General features: G+C 43.2%; 1 protein-coding gene across 1 annotated transcript in view; it reads right to left on the bottom strand.

Annotated features, from left to right (window-relative positions):
• amph (amphiphysin) overlaps nt 1–19,016 on the bottom strand; it is a 289,286-nt gene that overhangs the window by 2,390 nt on the left and 267,880 nt on the right. The window contains exons 17-21 of the mRNA XM_041189423.1: nt 15,453–15,512; nt 10,022–10,081; nt 7,747–7,812; nt 5,071–5,358; nt 1,812–1,913 (exon numbers count right to left, since the gene is read on the bottom strand). Of these exons, the coding sequence (XP_041045357.1) occupies nt 1,812–1,913; nt 5,071–5,358; nt 7,747–7,812; nt 10,022–10,081; nt 15,453–15,512 (576 nt within the window). The remainder of the gene's footprint in view (nt 1–1,811; nt 1,914–5,070; nt 5,359–7,746; nt 7,813–10,021; nt 10,082–15,452; nt 15,513–19,016) is intronic.

Here is a 19,016-nt window from a genome sequence, read left to right as displayed (position 1 = left end):
TGCCATTAAAAATGTTCTCCCACCGACACCCCTTCCACTTGCCCGGATTCATTTCCTAAAACTAAGTCCAACTAAGTGGTTCTGTTGTTGGGCTTGCTACGTATTGACCAAAAAAGTTCTCCTGAAGGTATTTTATAAATTCAGCACCTTTTACACTTACTTTGTCCAATTAACAATAAAGTAACTGAAATCTAATACTGCTACTAATACTACCGTATTGTTTCTGCATTTCTCAGCAATTTGTCTACCTATTTGCTCATGTATCTCCATCTGGCTCTTTGGGGATATTTAGTATAATCCCAGCTGTGTGATTGCCCCTTGTTTATTCCTCAGTTGAACTTGTATGACCTTATTTGATGATCCTTCTAACAAATCATCCTTCCTTACAGCTGTGATCTGGGATTCACTCAAACCCAGGTTTGGGCTGAAATGAAGTGTTCAAACATATTTCTGATAGATGAGACAGAATTCATTTGTAAGGTTTTTATCTGTGGTTATATTAAAATGCACTTGTGTCACTAGGCGTATAGTCAACAAAAGTTAGTTGCATAAGTGAAGTATATAATTAAAATCCAAGATGGCAGTCAATCTCATTAATGACCCAAGAAACCACTCCTTGAACTCATTAACTAAGCTGGAATCTGGATGCTCAAGGTTGTGCAGTTCACAACCTGGAGAAAAATTGTTTGGATCAAAAGTCGTCAAAAGTATCAATCAGATTTCTGCAAAGAACATCTGGAAATCAACAGCTAATCCTGATCTTGTGGTTCTCTCACTTTAATGTTGACATTTATTACCCATGCTTATTGTTGTGTTGTCTTGCATTCTTGCCTTTGTTTGAGGAAGGTTGTGAGTTAAAGTCCCAGCCCAGCTCAAAAATGAAGTATTGAGGGGGCCTGCATTTTGGATCAAACCCAACTGTCTTTTGTTAGCCGGAGGTAAAAGATACCATTTGAAGAAGAAGGGGAGCTCTCCTGGTGTCCTGGCCATCATTCCTCTCTCAGCCCGCACCATCTAGTAGTTATTCATCTTAAACAAAAACAGAATTACCTGGAAAAACTCAGCAGGTCTGGCAGCATCGGCGGAGAAGAACAGTTTTCTTCTCTGCCGATGCTGCCAGACCTGCTGAGTTTTTCCAGGTAATTCTGTTTTTGTTTTGGATTTCCAGCATCCGCAGTTTTTTGTTTTTATCTCTGTAGTTATTCATCTTATCTGGTGTTTGTGGAATTTCTGAATAAATGGGCTGCCATGACACATGACAACAGTGAACACATTTCAAAAGTAATTAATTGGATAAAAGCTCTTTTGGATGCTGGGATGTAGTAAGACGCTATATAATTGCAAGTTTATTTTCTTATTGGAGCAAGTCCTCTTTGAAAAGTACATGGAATGCTTCGCCAATTCCAAAAGCTGAGGGTCACTGTGACTCTAATCAACTTCTCCAATATTTGAAACAAAAATGCGTGACAACTACATTATTTTAAAAAATCAATGACTCCCACAAAATGATGAAACGTTTTGCATCCCTTCAGAATATCATTGTATTAAACCTTCAGAATTTTCATTCTTCTTGCCAACAGACACCTTTCTTCCTGCACATGCACAAGAGGCAGGAAATAACAATATTTCATTGTGGCCAAATTTCCAATGTGAACAGTCAGTGGATCCTTATGTTTATTAACTTTGAGTTTCAGATTTTCTAGTTGCTTGATCTCAGTATGGTTTGAAAATAGTGTAAAAAAGAACCTTTTAGAGAACTTTTTCTGTTGGAATTTTAGCAGCTCTGTCATATGTTTATGATTTCTGCTTACCTGGTCTTCTAATACCTCAGATGGAATCACTAACACAATGTCTCCACGCTGCAAGTTAAGCTCATCTGCATTAGCAGCTTCAAAGTTATGGAGTGCTTGAACCTGTTGGAAAATTCAACAATAAAATGTCTGCTTTCGTTGATATTGCATCCACCACATCAAGGTCCAATTCATCTTGCACATCATGTTAACAGCCACTGACTGGATTACCACATCAACTTTCAACCCATAGCGTTCTGAAAGTCCAGGATACACACCTCTAATATTTACAGAGAAAAGGAAAAGCTAGTTAATTGTCAGCCTTGGATCATTGGTAACATGCCTCTGGGTCCACAGGTTGTGGGTTCAAGTCTCACTCCCCAGAGTCTTGAGCATATAATCTAGGCTGAAAATTCAGTGTGTTCTGAGGGAACACTGAATGGGCAGAGGTACCATTTCTTTGGATGAGATGCTCCGTCTGCCCTCATGGGTATATAAAAAAAGACCCCACATGGCACTTTGAAGAAGAAGTGGGGTTGTCCCAGAGTCCTGGTCAATATTTATCCCTCAAACAACATCATGAAAAACATTATCGGGTCATTATCTCATTGCTGCTGCGATTGCCTACATTACAACTTGTGACTACACTTCAAAAGTAAATCCTTAACTGTAAAGCACTTGGCGGGGGGGGGGGGGGTGCGGGGGGTGTTCTGAGGTTATGAAAGCCACTATATAAAATATAAGTTATTTCTATCTCTAATATCTACCCTTTCACATGGGGAAAAAACTCCTATTTGAATAACTATTGGTTTGTCTGAAAGGAACAGAATTTTGGAAGTATGGAGAGGTGCAAAGAGAATATTTGCAGATAAAATGCACGCGCTAATGGTAAGAAAACACAGTTCATGCCTGCCCTATTTTGGCAAAACCTAGTGAACGTTAAACTTTGTCTCTCAATCTGCAAGGACTAATTTTGCCATCCCACTCTCTGGCGGGGAGTCTTATTTGAAGGGAGAGTAAGTCAGAGATGTGGATCTAATACAGGTTTAGTTGTGAAACAGCTCTGATTTCAGCTACAATTGGTCTTCGTGACTCTGGGCTAATTAGCTGGGGGGGGAGGGGGAAAAGTTGTAGTGGGGGTGAGGTGGGGAGGAAATCAGCCAGTGAAATACTGTCCAGGAATCCACCCAAAAAGTTTGTTGACAATACAAAAGTAGGTTTGTTTCTAGAAAAGGCTAAGAGGACATCTAATTGAGACTTTTAAAAAATAGGGTTTTGATCATGTGAATGAGGAAAGACTATCTCCTCTGGTTGGGCAGTCAATGTGAGATCATGAAGTAAAATTTAAAATTCTCACCAACAGAGTGAGGTGGGAGATTTGGACAAATTCCTCTATGCAGAAGACTTTTAGAGCATTTTACACAGGGAGTGGTTCAGACATCTTTTAAATGGATAAATGTTTGGAGCAAAGGCAGATATAGGGCTTTGCGGAGTGAACAGGTAAGTGGGATTAGCTTTGGATTGGCCTAGGAAAGAATTGGCACAAACACAAGTATGTTATTTTTTACTGTATACTTCTGTGTGTGCGTGTGTATGTGCATGTGGACTTCTGTTGAGGAAAGGATCTGGTTTGTATCTGTTGCCACCGCAGCTGAATTGCCTGTGCACACTCACTCATATTCAGAATTTCAATCTGTGGAAGATATGGAGCTTGACTGGCTTCTGTGAAACTGTATTCTAGCCTGAACTGCAGGGGAGGGCAGACAACTAGCAATGAAAGGAACTAAGTTATAAGCTATAGCTGTAAACTTTTACAGTAGAAAAACAAATCACATTTGTAGCTGTTCAATATTAAGTGATTTTTTAAAAAAACATTTGCATAAATATAATCTGGGGCAATTAAGATTTAGGGCGGAATTGTCCCAGACTTTCACTAAGCGTGGTAGTGGGCGGGTAAAATGATGTACCCACTGGCTGCAATGGCGGGTTTTCATGCTGTATTGTCCAAACCCGCAGCATTAGTTATGCATTCCCGGGAAACACGCCATTTCGATGGTGGGCAGGCTGTCATTCGCTCACCAAGCCATCACCTGGCTAATTCATCACACCAGTGCCATATTTAAAGTCCAGCCGTGTGTACACATCTCAGTGCTTCCAGACCATGACTACTGCAGGGCATATGTCCACGAAAGGCATAAAGACTGCAGCCCCAAGATTTAGTGACAGGTCACTGGAACGCTTTTGGAAGCCATGGAGGCCTGCTGCAATGTCCTCTAACCCTCACTCTGGCCACAGGATGGGCAGCGGTGTGACCAACCAGACTTGGGAAGCAATGGCAGTGGTAATCAGCGCCAATGCTGCACAGAAGATGTCGGCCATCCAATGCAGACAGAGGATGATCTCATCTGTGCTGCCTGAGTATGGCAACCATCTCATCACCCTAAACTCACACTCAAGCCCATCACACATTCACTGGCATCTCACTCACTGCCAGCTCAAGGGACATCACCACCCATTCTCACACACATACCCTCACATGTCTATTTGGCCTCATTTCCTCTGGATACTGCCTCCTCAGCCCTCGCTATCTTGCGCCACTTGCACAGATCAATATGTGCCCCACACACACCCTGGGTTACCCTCCTTCCCCAGTACAGCCCTCGTCCTGCAGCCTCTTCCTTTGCCTGAGGTCACTTCTCCGTCTTCCCCAAGCAAGCCCTAGCCCTGCAGCCATTGCAAAGCTATCCACATATGGCTGATCTGGTAGGTAGAGACCTGCCCGTGAGTCCCCCTAAAAGTGATGCGGTGCTGCCTGTGAAGCCTGGCACTGATGACTGTGAGTGCTGACTGAAGCGAGATAGGCAAACAAACCTTGAAGTCCCGAGTGATGTGCAGCCCACCAGGTGCATTTCGCTTATATACAGTTGTGAAATACATTGGCCTGTTCTCCCCGCTGATGTGGAGCAGATGATCTGGCGGGGGGGTGGGGGGGAGGGGGGGGGAGGGGTGGGGGGGCGGGGGGAGATGTGGACAATTCCAGTGGGCTAGCCAAATAATGATGTGCAAATGTATTACAATGAGCTCCCTGATGTCTGATGGCGGGAAACACGGCCTGCCACTGATAGGCTGAGCGGACGACCGCAAACTGGTTTCATGCTGTCGTGAAACCGATCGCGCCATATTCGGTGCTCATGCCACCGAAAGTGCCCGTGCTGGCAGGTACAGATATTCCCGGCCATAGAGTCTTAGTTATTTAGCTGAAGAACCTAAAACATCTCACCTTATACATGAACCCTGGAGGCATGCTCTGCAAGTCAGAAACTTCACCCTCAGGTGCACTCTGTTGCTGAGGGGCACTGGCACTTTCTGCACTGACATTTTGCCCAGTGCTAGCTGAGCTTATTTCTTCTGTTTGTTCTGATGCACTGGCTGCTTCAGATGTCTTCAAATCTGTGACTGGCATCTGTTCCACTTCTTGCAAATCCTGAGCTTCATCCTCTTCAGGGCCTCGATCGTCTTCCCCCTCATTGTTGGATGCAGGCTGAACAATTACTGAAGGAACTGAAACCTTTCCAAAAGACAAACAAATCAAATTTAAAATGCCCCTCGTGTACAGAAGTTTCTCAAAAGTAATGTGCTAAGAGATTCCAATTATCTCAAGCAAAGCAGATTGGGTTTTTGAGAATTTGTGAAGCCTGCCATCAATTTTGCAATATTTGCTGCTGGTGTACAATCTACACCACATGAAACACTGGATGGGAAAAAGCTCCCAGTAAGTAAGACTCAGATTAAACAGCCCTTTAATATTGAGATTTAGTTAGACTGCCCAGGTACATAATTAATCCAAATAGATTCATCTCTGCATAAACAAAAAGACAGGCTGCAGTCAGAGGGTGGGACTGAATATTGAGCAACAGGACAATCAACATCTTTCCATTCTATGATTTTCAAAGTCTCACTGTGGGCAAGGGACAAGGATAATAGGTGCATTAGAACAACATTACCTTCAAATTGCACACTGTCCCAACCTGGACAATTAATAGCCATTTCTTCATGGTCATTGGGTCAAGATACTGGAATTTCCTACCTAATAACATTGTGGGAGCACTTTCACCACATGAACTGTAGCCATTCAAGAACATGGCCAGGCACCATCTTCTCGAGGGCAATTAGGGATGGCAACAAATGACAGCTTTGCTGGCAAAATCTATATACTGAGAATAAATTTTAAAAGACTTGTATCAGCGTGATAAATTTGGTTGTACCCCAAAAGGTTGTGAATTCAAGCCACTCTTAGCACTTGACAGTAGGCTGGTAAATTTGTGCAGTGGGGGGATTTGAGGGTTGAGGGGTGGGTACAATGTCATAGGCTTATATTAGCCACGGCGGTCACTGCAAGCAAGGGTACACAGTTCCCATTACTGGTCTCAGCTTTGACTTAGTGGTAGCACACCAGCTTCTGAGTTTATGAAAGTCATGGGTTCAAGATCCACTCCAGAGAGTTGAGCACATAACTTAGGCCAACACACCAATGTTTCACTGAACGAATACTACATTGTTGGAGGTGCCATTTTTCTGATGAGATTCTCTCAGGTGGATGCAGAAGTTCCCATGGCTTTATTCAAAGAAGATTACAGGGCTTCAGTCAGTGTACATGACCAACATTTATTTCAACCAGCATCGGCAAGAAATAATTTAGTCATTTGTCTCAATGCAATGAATGGAACATAGGGGCAGGAGAAGGCCATTAATGCTTCAAGCTTGTTCCTACATTCAATTAGATTATGGCTTATCTAGACCACAACTCCTTTCACCTGCCTTCTTTAACAAACTTTATTGGCTGCACACCCTCTCTGCCAAAATGACAAGCGCTGAGAAGGGAATCGCGAAACCGGCACGCCAGCTGGCACCAGTATTTTCAGGCCCCTTCTGCCTTATTCCCACTGTCAGCAGAAGTTCAACCCTAAGTAGGATACAGGCCTCAGCACCCTGAGAGTCCAGGTCAGTTAAGTGAACTGAACCCATGAAGAAATAATGAGCTCTTAAGTATTGGTCTCTTACAAAGCAGGTCATAGCGATAAAATGTAACCACTTTTTGGGGTGGAGGTGGTTGACATCTCACACACCCACTCAACAGAAATGAGCACATTCTGATGCAATTCATGTCTTCGGGAACAAGTGGTGATCCAGATAGATCCCCAGAGGCACGGCTGCCAGCCAGCTTACTTATGGAAGTAGGGAACCTCCTTTTACCCCTGGGAAGTACACTAGACTCAGTGGTGGAAGTTTCACGTTGGGTATGATCCCAATACTTACACCAAGGATTTTCAGACCTGACAAGTTTCATTCTTGGTACACTGGCCAGAAACAACAATAGCAGCGTGCATTTATTTAGCACTTTTAAATGCAGGAAAACATCCCAAGCCACTTCACAAGAACATATCAGACAAGATTTGACACTATACTGAAGAAGCAGATATCAGGACTTGGACAAAGAGGTAGATTTTTGAAGGAGACGGAGAGGCAGAAAGGTTTGGACAGCTTAGGGCCTAGACGGTTGTTGGCATGTCCACAAGTTTTAGGAAGTGTAATGATCAGCTTTAATAATGGTCACGTAACCTGATTCTGAATTCATTGGTTAATTTCATACAGTGCAAAAAATGTTGGAAGATTTATGCAAGAACTGTCAACTCGCTCCACCACCACCATCCGTCCCCAATCCCAAACCTGGGACATAGAAGTGCAGTATTGTAGGATCATTGGAATTGAAAGTAATATAACTGATGGTTTTATCCTAATCTACAAGGTGACTATAATTATTTAAAAGGAACTGTACTAAGTTGGATCTTTTATCCTTGTTTTCTATCGCTTGCTGGCACAAAAAATGCTGAATATGGCTCATTTGCAAAGCTGATGGATGCACTATTGGAATCAGGTTTAGAGGGGGAGTATGTACCTGAGAAGGTTCCAAGTCTTCAGAAATTGTCTTGTCTTGTTCAGTCTCTGCCTCAGGTGTCACATCCTGTAAGGCAAAAGTCAGAACGGATTTGAAAGCAGTTCTTTGTGGCACTTGAGTTCTTCTATATGTTAGTCTGGATCATTGTGCTACTCTCTGGTTAGATACCATTTTTACAGCACGTCACTGTACAAACTGGATTACAGTGCCTTGGCATTTAACTGCTGAAGAACTTTATTTAACTTTCTACTGGGTCTATTGGTTCTATATTCTGCTATGTTCTTTGAATGTACTGTAGCACAGTATTGCAGTGCACTTAGGCCTGTGGAAGTGAAAGCAATGGGTTTTAGGTTGTCCGATCCTAGTGTCCAATGTAGTGACGAATAGTTTTTAAAATAAAGACAAAACTGTTTGCATACTTATGCCACACTGAGCCATTTGGGGAGTTCTGATCTACACTCATGGTGCAAGCCTATATCTGAGGCATTGCAAGCACAGTAATATTGAAGTGGAAACAACTTAGTCCTTTATCTCTTTCTATTATTGCACAATCAACCAAGTCATTAGTCAGAAATGAAAGAATGTTTCTCCATAGAACTTACAATAACATCTGTTAAAAGTTAGTGAATAATATACTAAACCAAAGAGGTTGAAATCATTTTAATTAAATGCCATTTTTTAATGTTGTCCCAGTAAACATGCCCCATTGTTTGAGAGAATAAGTTAAGAAAAGCATTTTATGTGAAAGACTCATTTATGTTTAGTTCCATTTTATATTTCTATAACTTAAAACATCAAAGACTGAAAGATTGTCTTTGTATCTCCACCAAAAGTTATTATGGCAGTCTCTAAAGGGAGATGGCATGTGTTTACATCTAAATTTTCCTCATCAGTCCTATCTGGAGACTCAATTCTCCAGCCCTTCTAAGATGAAATTCTGTGCTTTGTGGGCAACTTTAGGAGAGTAATGACCTCAGACATTGTGATATGGAATGGTATTGGAAATGGGTAAAGAGCAATGGAATGCAAGGCCTGTAGGATTAGCTCAACTAGCAACAGTAGAAATAGGTTAAAATCATAACCAAAGGCTGAGACATCAAGGAGGGAGACATTTGGAGAGAGTTGAGGTGTAATGTGTGTTTCAACTGCAGGGAAGATGGACTAGAGGTAGGGTTGGGGAGATCATTATTTAAACTGTCGGTATTTCATCAGCTCAGGATTAATGTATAAAAAGGAAAATATACTCTTATACAGATGTGATAAATAGATCAGCACTAATGAAAAAAAGGATGCGATGATTTGAAACATTAAATTGTCAAAGACTGTGGGCTGGAGCTTCCTCGATCTGACTGATGCTGGTCCTACTTCAATCTTGCCAATAGCAACATACACCAAAATTTCCTGAGAATCTCAACAACATGTAACCAAACTTAAACAAAAGGATATGTCAAGCCAAAATCATTGCAAACATGTTTAAGAAAATGCAATTGTGGGAGCTTCTCTTTTTTTTAATGTAACAGGTTCTGATGCCATAAAAAAAAATCCAAGCTATAGAAGGTACAGTGCAGGTCTCAGTAAGGAGCAATAAAAAAATCAATGTGAAACATTAGAAATAGTGATTGAGAGATTCGACCACGCCTAAAGGGTTGGATGTGAATACCTGTCCACTCGGAACAGGCCTGAATGCTGGAAACCGCCTTTTAAATCAGGGAGGTGGGGTTAAAAGCCATTAAATGAGTTAAGTGGGATTTCTGTGGACATGATTCAGGGAGTGATTAAGGAAATTCACGCATGGCAGTGTTTTGGTGAAAAACCAGCGTAAAATCGTTGTTATGCCACAGCTGTGCTGGCAGTTTTTTCTGGTAAAACACATACTAATTTGCACCTCAGCATGGAGCTTCACCTACTGGGAGCCCGCATCAGGGATTTGGGATCTGTAGGTTTTTCCATTCGAGAAGCCCATCTCTGGAACTCATCAGGCCCTATGGAATTTTCCATCCTGGAATCGCGGAATCACAGGTTTCATAAAAAAGAACACTTGTTTTGAGATTGCAAAATACAGGGTTGCACTGGACATGCTCGTGGTGTGATCTCTGCTATTCTGAAAACATAATCAGCTGCATTATTGCAGCATTCACTGTTTCCACATGGAAAACTGTTCTGTTTAGGGACAAAGTGAGATGAATAGGAATGAGAGCTGATGGCAAATATTTAATTTTAATGAGCAGATGATGCAATTTAAATTTAACCCAGCCCTCAGGCAACATTTACATACCTCAGTGCTCTCAGTCTCAGCACTGACTGCTGGCTCCTGCACCTCAGGTTCCTTAATTTCCTTTAGGGGGAATAAAACAGGGAATTTAGTTAAACTGAACAGACAATGGTAAAATGCTGCAGAACAGAAACAGGCTATTCAGCTCATCAAGTCTGCACTGGTGGGTTTCTCAACCAATCTAATTCTACCCTCCTGCTTGCTCACCATATCCTTTACTATTTCTCTTTTTCAAACATCTATTTGATTTCCCAGTTAAAAAAACAATTTGCGGGCTCTGCCTCAGCAATGGTTTATGGAAGAGGATTGACCATTCAAACCGCCTTTTCTATAAAATAATTTTTCAAATCTCCCCTTAATTTATTTTGTGACTATCCTAAATCTGCACTTACTCATTACCATCTTTGAAATCATGAACCACTACTTATTTGATCATAACCCTCCAAAATAGTTTGCTTTTGCAAACTACAGCAGTGTAAAATAATAAATTATGTAATTTGAAATGATCACAAAGATGACTTAAAAACAGGATGATTAAAGAATGAGCTGGTGACAACCTGTCCTCAATAAGTTGAGCCAGTGCTTATAAATATCCTTTGCAAATTTCTAAAGGTTTATCACTGAGTGAAATGTACACCAAATGCACAATAATCATCCAGAAGAATAACTATGTCTCTTCCTTCTTCATGCATAGTTTAAACATCCACTCCCTACAACACTGATGTACCGCTATGCAGTATGTCCTATCTACAGGGTGTACTGTAGCAATTTGCCAAGGACTCTTTGGCTGCATCTCCCAAAGCTGCATCTCCACCACCTAGAAGGAGAAAGATAGCAGGTGTATTGGAACACCACCATCTCCAAGTTCCCCTCCAAGTCACACGCCATCTTGAAGTAGACATATGCCACCATTCCTTGATTGTTGCTAGGTCAAAAGCCTGAACATCCATACCCCGAGGATGTGTATTAAAAAAGCTCCCCAATCAAAGTAGGGAGAAAGATACTTCTCATTATTTGTCCTTGCATCACTCCACACCTTTAATTTCATAGTGACATTTGGGATTTTAAGTCACCATTTAAATAGCCAATATAGTAGAAGTCAGATGAGCTAATAATCAAACTGTATAGAGCCTGATTAGATCGCATCTTGAATACTGCGACTAGATCTTGACCCAGTGAAGAAATCGGGATATAATTCCTCAGGGTAGTGTCCTAGCCCAGATGGTGTGTGACTTGGAGGGGAACTTGTAGGTGGTGGTGCTCCCATGTATCTGCTACCCTTGTGTTTCTTGAAGGTTGCGGATTTGCAAGGTGCTGCCAAAAGAGCCTTGGTGAGTTGCTGCAGTGCATCTTGTAGATGGTACACATCACTGTCACTGTATGTTGGAGGTGGAGGTGTGAATGTTGAAGGTGGTGGATGGGTGCCAATCAAGCAGACTAATTTGTCCTGGATGGTGTTGATGTTCTTGAGTGTTGATGGAGCTGCCCTCATCCAGGCAAGTGGAGACTATTCTATCATATTCCTGACTTGTGCCTTGTGGCATTGGGGGGTCAAGAGGTGAGTTACTCGCTACAGGATTCCTAGTATCCGACCTGCTTTTGTAGCCACAGTATTTATATGGCTAGTCCAGTTCAGTTTATGGTCAATGGTAACTCCCCCAGGATGTTGATAGAGGGGGATTCAGCATTGGTAATGCCATTGAATGTCAAGGCGAGATTGTTAGATTCTCTCTTGATGGTTATTGCCTGGCATTTGTGTGGCACAAAAGTTACTTGCTGCTTTGTAGCCCAAGCCTGAATCTTGTCCAGGTCTTACTGCATATGAACACGAACTACTTCTGTAGCTTCGAATGATGCTGAACATTGTGCAATCATCAGTGAACTTCTGACCTTATGATGGAGGGAAGGTCATTGATGAAGCAGCCGAAGATTGTTGGGCCTAGAACACGACCCTGAGGAACTCCTGCAGTGACGTCCTGGTATTGAGATGATTAACCTCCAAGAATCACAACCAGCTTCCTTTGTGCTAGATATGACTCCAGCCAGTGGACAGTTCTCCCCTTGATTCCCATTGACTTCAGTTTTGCTAGGGGACCTTGATTCAAGGGCAGTCATTCTCACCTCACGCTTTGAGTTTCGCTCTTTTGTCCATGTTTGCATCAAGGCTGTGATGGGGTGAGGAGCTGAATGGCCCTGGCAACACTCCAGCAAAGTACTTCTGCTCCAGAACTAGCCGCACCCATAATTAAGTTGTTTAGTATAGCTGCAACACTGGCAATGTGGAAAATTGCAGAACAAATCCAACCCAGCCAATTAGTACCCAGTCTACTCTTGATCATTCAAACTGAGAAACCCAAACTGAGCGTCAGTGAGCAGTTTATTGCTGAGTAAGTGTCGCTTGATGACCTCTTCCATCACTTGGCTAGTGATCAAGAGTAGACTGATTGGGTGCTAATTGGCTGGGTTGGATTTGTTCTGCAATTTTCCACACTGCCAGTGTTGTAGCTGTACTAAACAACTTGATTAGGGGTGTGGCTAGTTCTGGAGTAGAAGTACTATTGCTGGAGTGTTGCCAGGGTCCATAGCCTTTGCAACATCCAGTGCATTCAGCCGTTTCTTGATAACACATGGAGTCTATAGAATTGGTATCTGTGATGCTGGGGACCTCAGGGAACAGGTGAGATGGATCATCCATTTGACACTTCTGGCTGAAGATGGTTGCAAATGTTTCAGCCCCATTTTGTGCACTGATGTGCTGGGCTCCCACAATCTTTGAAGATGAGGATTTTTGTGGAGCCTCCTCCTCCAGATAGTTGTTTAATTTCCACCGCTATTCACAACTGGATGGGGCAGGACTGTAGAGCTTAGATCTGATCTGTTGGTTGTGGGATCGCTTAGCTCTTTGTATTGCATGCTGCTGATGCTGTTAAACATGCAAGTAGTCCTGCGTTGTAGTTTCACCAGGTTGGCACCTCATTTTTAAGTATGTGTGGTGCTGCTCCTGACATGCCCTCCTGCACTCTTCATTGAAGCAGGTTGATCTCCCGGCTTGATGGTAAAGGTAGAATAGGGGATATGTCAGGCCATGAGGTTACAGATTGTGATTGCATACAGTTCTGCTGCTGCTAATGGCCCACAGCGCCTCATGGATGCCCAGTTTTGAGTTGCTAGATCTATTCGAAATCTATCCCATTTAGCACAGTGGTAGAGCCACACAACATGATGCAGGGTATCCTCAACTTGAAGACGGGACCACGTCTCCACACGGACTGTGCAGTGGTCACTTCTACCACACTGTCATTGACAGATGCATCTGCGGCAGGCAGGTTGGTGAGGATGAGGCGAAGTAGGTTTTCCCCTCTTGTTGGTTCCCTCACAACCTGCTGCAGACCCAGTCTAGCAGCTATGTCCTTTAGGACTTGGCCAGCTTGGTTAGTAGTGGTGCTACCAAGCCACTCTTATGATGGATATTGAAATCTCCCACTCAGAGTACATTCTGTGCCCTTGCCACCCTCAGTGCTTCCTCCAAGTGGTGTTCAACATGGAGGAGCACTGATTCATCAGCTAAGCAGGGAATTGGTGGGGGCTGGGGTTGTTGGCAGTGATCAGGAGGAGCTTTCCTTGCCCACATTGTACCTGATGCCATGAGATTTCATGGGGTCTGGCGTCAATGTTGAGGACTCCCTGGGCAACTCCCTCCCAACTGTATACCACTGTGCCACCACCTCTGCTAGGTTTGCCCTGCTGGTGTGACAGGACATACCAAGGGATGGTGATCTGGGACATTGTCTGTAAGGTATGATTCTGTGAATGTGAGACTGTTGCTTGACTAGTCTGTGGGAAAGCTCTCCCAGTTTTGGCACAAGCCCCCGGATCAATCGACAATGCTTTCATGGTCGCCATTACTGAGACTAGCATTAATTCCAGGTTTATTAATAGAATTTAAATTTCACCTGCTACCATGTAGGATTTGAACCCGTGTCCCGAGAGCATCAACCAGTGTCTCTGGATCACTAATCTAGTGACATCACCGTTATGCCACCGCCTCCCACAGTAAAGTTATATTACATTATTATGGATACAAAAAAAGTTAACCCAGAATATTACTTCACAATGAATTGCTAGAGCAGAAATAGAGAGGGGTCAGGTGGTGTCAGTCCAGGGTGGTGGTGGAGGGCTAGGATCCTGGGTTCAGGGATTGGGTTAGAAGGGGCAGTGGGGGGAATTGGGTTGGAGACTTGTAGTTGTTTGGTGGGGTTGGCAGGGGAGGTCAGAGGCCTTGGAAAGCAGTCAGAGGTCTTGTTGGGGTGGATGCGGGATTAGACCCCTGGAGAGGGGGTTGTTGTTGGAGGTCTGGGGGAAGAGAGGTCTCGGGTTTCAGATGGCTCCAGGGAGAATGGACAGTGGATTGAAGACCTCGGGTGGTTAGGAGGCCTGTGGAGTAGGTCGGAGTCCTCGAGAAGGTTGGGTGGAGATTGGAACAGTTGGGTATTTGATCATGGGGCTGTTGCCCAAGCAGGCATGCTGGTTCCAGCGGTAAGTGGAAAGATACTTACCTCCTTGCTCCATCATTTTTCTCCTGGGTAAGCTGTCGGCCCTAGGTTCAGGAAATCTGGATGCCCACAGTTATACCTCAAATGGTGAATAATAAGCCACGCAGCCTCCTAATAGTATATCAAGTGTCAATCTGCCTCTTTTGGAGTGGATTGGCTGCCCACCTCCCCATCCTGCCACCATTTAAAGCAGAAATCGATGGGCTGGAATCAGATTTCTGACACTTTAACATCACACATGACCTGCTCGTTTTTGTGGGGGTAGGGTTAGAATCTCACAGCATAGAAGGAGACTATTCAGCCCATTGTAACAGTGCAGATTTTCTTGTAAAACGTTTGCTGAGTGGACACTCTGTCCTACTATCACAGGTTGCCAAAACTCTTGAACTAGTGGACACAAACTCAGGTTGGTAGTGCTAGGGAAAGCATTCATAAAATAAATCCTTATATATGCCCAGCCAGTAGTTTTTACAGAGAAAATCTGATAGAAACATTCAACCTGATCTGTAAAATACCCATTTTTAAAAAAAATCACCACATATAATAAAACCAAAGCTTGACTTGATTCAGTCATTGTAAACCATGAGCCTTGAGAATGGATTAAATGTACTCATCACTTGTTTATTTTATCAAGTTCTGAATCACCACCAGTGCTCATTCAACATTGCCAAACAGTAAAGATTGGCATCAACTACACACAATTATTTGCATGGCAGGAATCACAGTCTTTTTTCATAATATGCACAAGCATCTCTGATGCACACAAAACAGTTCCATTTGTGGAGGACTAATTATAGGGACGAGATTTGATGCTAGATATTTAACTGTAATGAGCAGATGATCTACTTTTTTGTCCAGTCATTGAGGCACCATTTACATACCTCAGTGCTGTCAGTCTCAGCACTCACAGCTGGCTCTTGTACCTCAGACTCCTCAATCTCCTTGATGGGGGAAAAAAAGGAATTATTTCATCTGAATTATCTCCAGCATCATAATTTTAAATCTAGTCGTGTAAAATATCAGAACATGATGCTATTTGAAATGATCAAAGGGATGGTTGAAACAAGAATGGTTTCTCTGATGGGATTCAAGCAATGGGTACCTCTTATAAACATACCTAAAGAGTCACAGACCAATAACACTTCAATACTGAGGTGAACTCCCAAATATGCTAAAGACAGCAGTGGTAGCGAATGTATCTTTTGAAACCGTGGACATTCAGCTTATGATTTTGTATCAGAACAAAGCTAGTATGACAGCGATAAAAACAGAAAATGCCGAAAATACTCAGCAAGTCAGGCAGCATCTGTGGGAGAGAAACAGAGTTAATGGCCTGGGTTATTGCTGAGCTAAGCTGACTTGGGAGCCCTTTAAAAATGGTTGGATTCCTGCTCCCATTCCCATTTCTGGCAATTTTCACTGGCAAGGGATAAGAGTGTGGGTAGCCAGCCTGCACGCAGCACTCTTGCCCTCGCTGGCTCTATTGCTGGGGTGGGCAGTTCAAACTCCTCTGCAATTTTGATGGAGCCAGTCTCTTCTTAAGTAGATTCAGTTTCCCGCCTCTCAGAGGAGTCATGAACAATGGGAGAACTCAAGTCATTAACCAAAAACAAAAACATCTATTCAACAGTCCCATCAAAACACATTGGCCCTCTTACCTTATCATAAAGCCATCAATCAATCACAGCCATTCATATTATCAATGTCAGAAGCTTTTATCTATTCATAAGCAATCATAATGCCATCTCTTCAGTCTGCTTGTATTGATACTGTTGCCAGATGGTCCCATTATGAATGCTTGGCTGAGCTCCAAGAATTGATAAGGAACTTAGATCTCAATAAGCAATGCCGAGGATAGTAAAAACATTATTTGATTGCCATCTCTATTAGCTTGTAGCAACTTGATTTTTCTTTAGAGAGCTTTTTCACTGCATGTGTGTTTACTTACACAACATTAAGGGGTCTGAAGTGGATAAATGCTATTGATACTATGAATGGCTATGATTGTCTAACCTTTTAAGAAGTTGTAAGTGAAGCCATTTTTTCAAAAGATCTTTTCAAAGCATCTACTTATTGTGTCTGTTTCAGAATTATTTCAAAGACTTGTCAGACTTGCCAATGGCTCATTGGTTCTGTACATAGTGGATACTGGGAGATTGACTATGGAGGATGTATGGGGGACATGGAAAGGGAATGGTGGATATGAGGATATGATAGGGCATGGGAGATATGAGGAGCATAGAAGGGGCATGGAAAATGAGGCTTGCATGGAGAGGGTATGTGGGATATATGGGTGAGGGGTGAGGGTTTGAAGGCCTGACATTCATCATTACAACTGGGCTGATGTCCCAATAAATGGAGGTGGGCATTCCAGCCTGCTGACCTCATCATCCCCCTACCTCCACTGGTGCCTCAGGCCTGCCTCTGGAGGAAGTGGGCCGAATTCCTTTCCGCCCCTGCCTCCCCAGAATGAAAATATGGTGGGCGGGGGCTTTTTCAAAGGAGGTGGGTCTGCCGAGTCAGAAAGATTCCCAACCTATCTTTCTGCCTCCTGTACGAAAATACGGCTCAACGTTCCAGGTCAATGACCTTAAATCACAACTGGGAAAAGTTAGAGTTGTAATAGGTTTTAAGCAAGTGAAAGGTGGTGATGGGGGTGGTGTGGGGGGTGGGTAAGAACAAAGGAGAAAGTCTGTGATAGGGTGGGAGAGAGTTGATGACAAAAGGGATGATGGTGCATTGCCAAAGGGAGGGTAAATGCATCAGTAAAAATAAACAAAAGATGTGGCTAGAGGAGATACAAAAGACAGAATGATGAAGAGCTGCTGGCTGGAAGCAAAAATGAGGGAAAAACATGACAGAAAAAACAAATCGAGCAAAGAGAAATAAAATGGAGGCAGACATTATGGTCTGAAATTGTTGAACTCAACGTTGAGTCCAGAAGGCTGCAAAGTGCCAAATCAAAAGATGAGATAGTGTTCCTTAAGCTTGCTTTGAGCTTCACCGGAACACAGCAGAAGGCTGAGGACAGAGAGATCAGGGTGGGAGCAAGTAGGAGAATTAAAATGAAAGGTAACGGAAGCTCGGGGTCACACATGTGGACTGAATGGTGGTGTTCTGCAAAGAGGTCTCAACATTAAGTTCAATAATTTCAGATTGTAACCTCTGGCCCATTTTATTTTATTTTTCTTTGCTGGTTTTGGTTTTCATTGTGACTCCTGCCAACACAAGGTGGCCACCGATGCCTGTATGAGCATGTGCACTTGTCCGCGCATGTGCAGGAGCCAATGACGTAATTTGCAGGAGGCACAGTATCGGCTGGATCTTCAGACCCTGAAGCCATTCATCCAGTTTCTGAGCCCGCAGCAGGCAGTCAGTCAGGGTGCAGTCTCCCTGCAGGTGCCAGTGATCGGGATGGGGAGGGAGAGGAGGCTTCTGATCCATCCAGTGACAACTGCAACTCCTTTTGCAGTTCTTGTTTCTGGTGACAGATCCAGATTAAGGGGAAGAGGCTCTGAAGCTGGAGATTCAGAAACTGTGGGATGGCCACAATTGCAAAAATTATAAAGAGGCTGCTTCCCTTTAGTAAATGGTGTTAACTTGATGCTGTCAGCACTGTAACATTTGCAATTCCAGATTGTGATGACCGTGCATGCACCCTGCTGCACACTGCCCCCTATAAAGATGTCAGCCGCACATACAGCCGGGCATGCACAATGTTGGCAACAAACGTAAACTTTGGTTTTGCTCTCACTTCTCTCTTTTTATGCTTTCGGACGACAGTTGTTCATCATTCTGACATTTATACCTCCTGTGGAAGCATCTTTTGTTTCTTTACTTATCCCATTACCACTCCCTTTGGTCTTGCACCATCAACCCTTTTTGTTGTTTAATCTCTCCTGTGTTTCAACCTTTCATTTGCTTAAAACCTATTACACCTCAAACGTTTCCCAGTTCTGATGAAAGGTCATTGACCTGAAATGTTAACTCTGAGTCTCTGTCCACAGATGCTGCCTGACCTGCCGAGTATTTCTAACATTTTCTGTTTTTATTTCACATTTCCAGCCATTGTAGCATTTTCCTTTTGTACCTTTACGATAGTGCCTTGGAGCACCAGCCTATCGTACCATGGAGTAGTGCGATATGGCTCCATACCTGCAGGACTGTTGGAGTGCTTGTACCAGCATGTAGTGCCATGGAGCACAGTGAGATATATATAAGTGATGCTCTGGGTTTCTGTGTTTCTCAGGCATGCCACTGTAAAGAAATCTATTACAAGAATTTCTCCATCAGAGGGAAAATCATTCCCAGGCTCATTCTTCTATATCCATTGGGCACTGGTGGAGAAGTCACACTCTCTGGTGACAGGGGAGCGAATAGCATTAAAAACAGAGGTTCACTTGCTCTGTTGACAGTACTGAAATCACTGCACCCATGGGTGTCCA

Source organism: Carcharodon carcharias, chromosome 6 (genome assembly GCF_017639515.1).
Source record: "Carcharodon carcharias isolate sCarCar2 chromosome 6, sCarCar2.pri, whole genome shotgun sequence".
NCBI classification, from domain to species: Eukaryota; Metazoa; Chordata; class Chondrichthyes; order Lamniformes; family Lamnidae; genus Carcharodon; species Carcharodon carcharias.
Note: the sequence above shows the minus strand (reverse complement) of the source record. Positions and strands in the feature narration are given on the sequence as shown.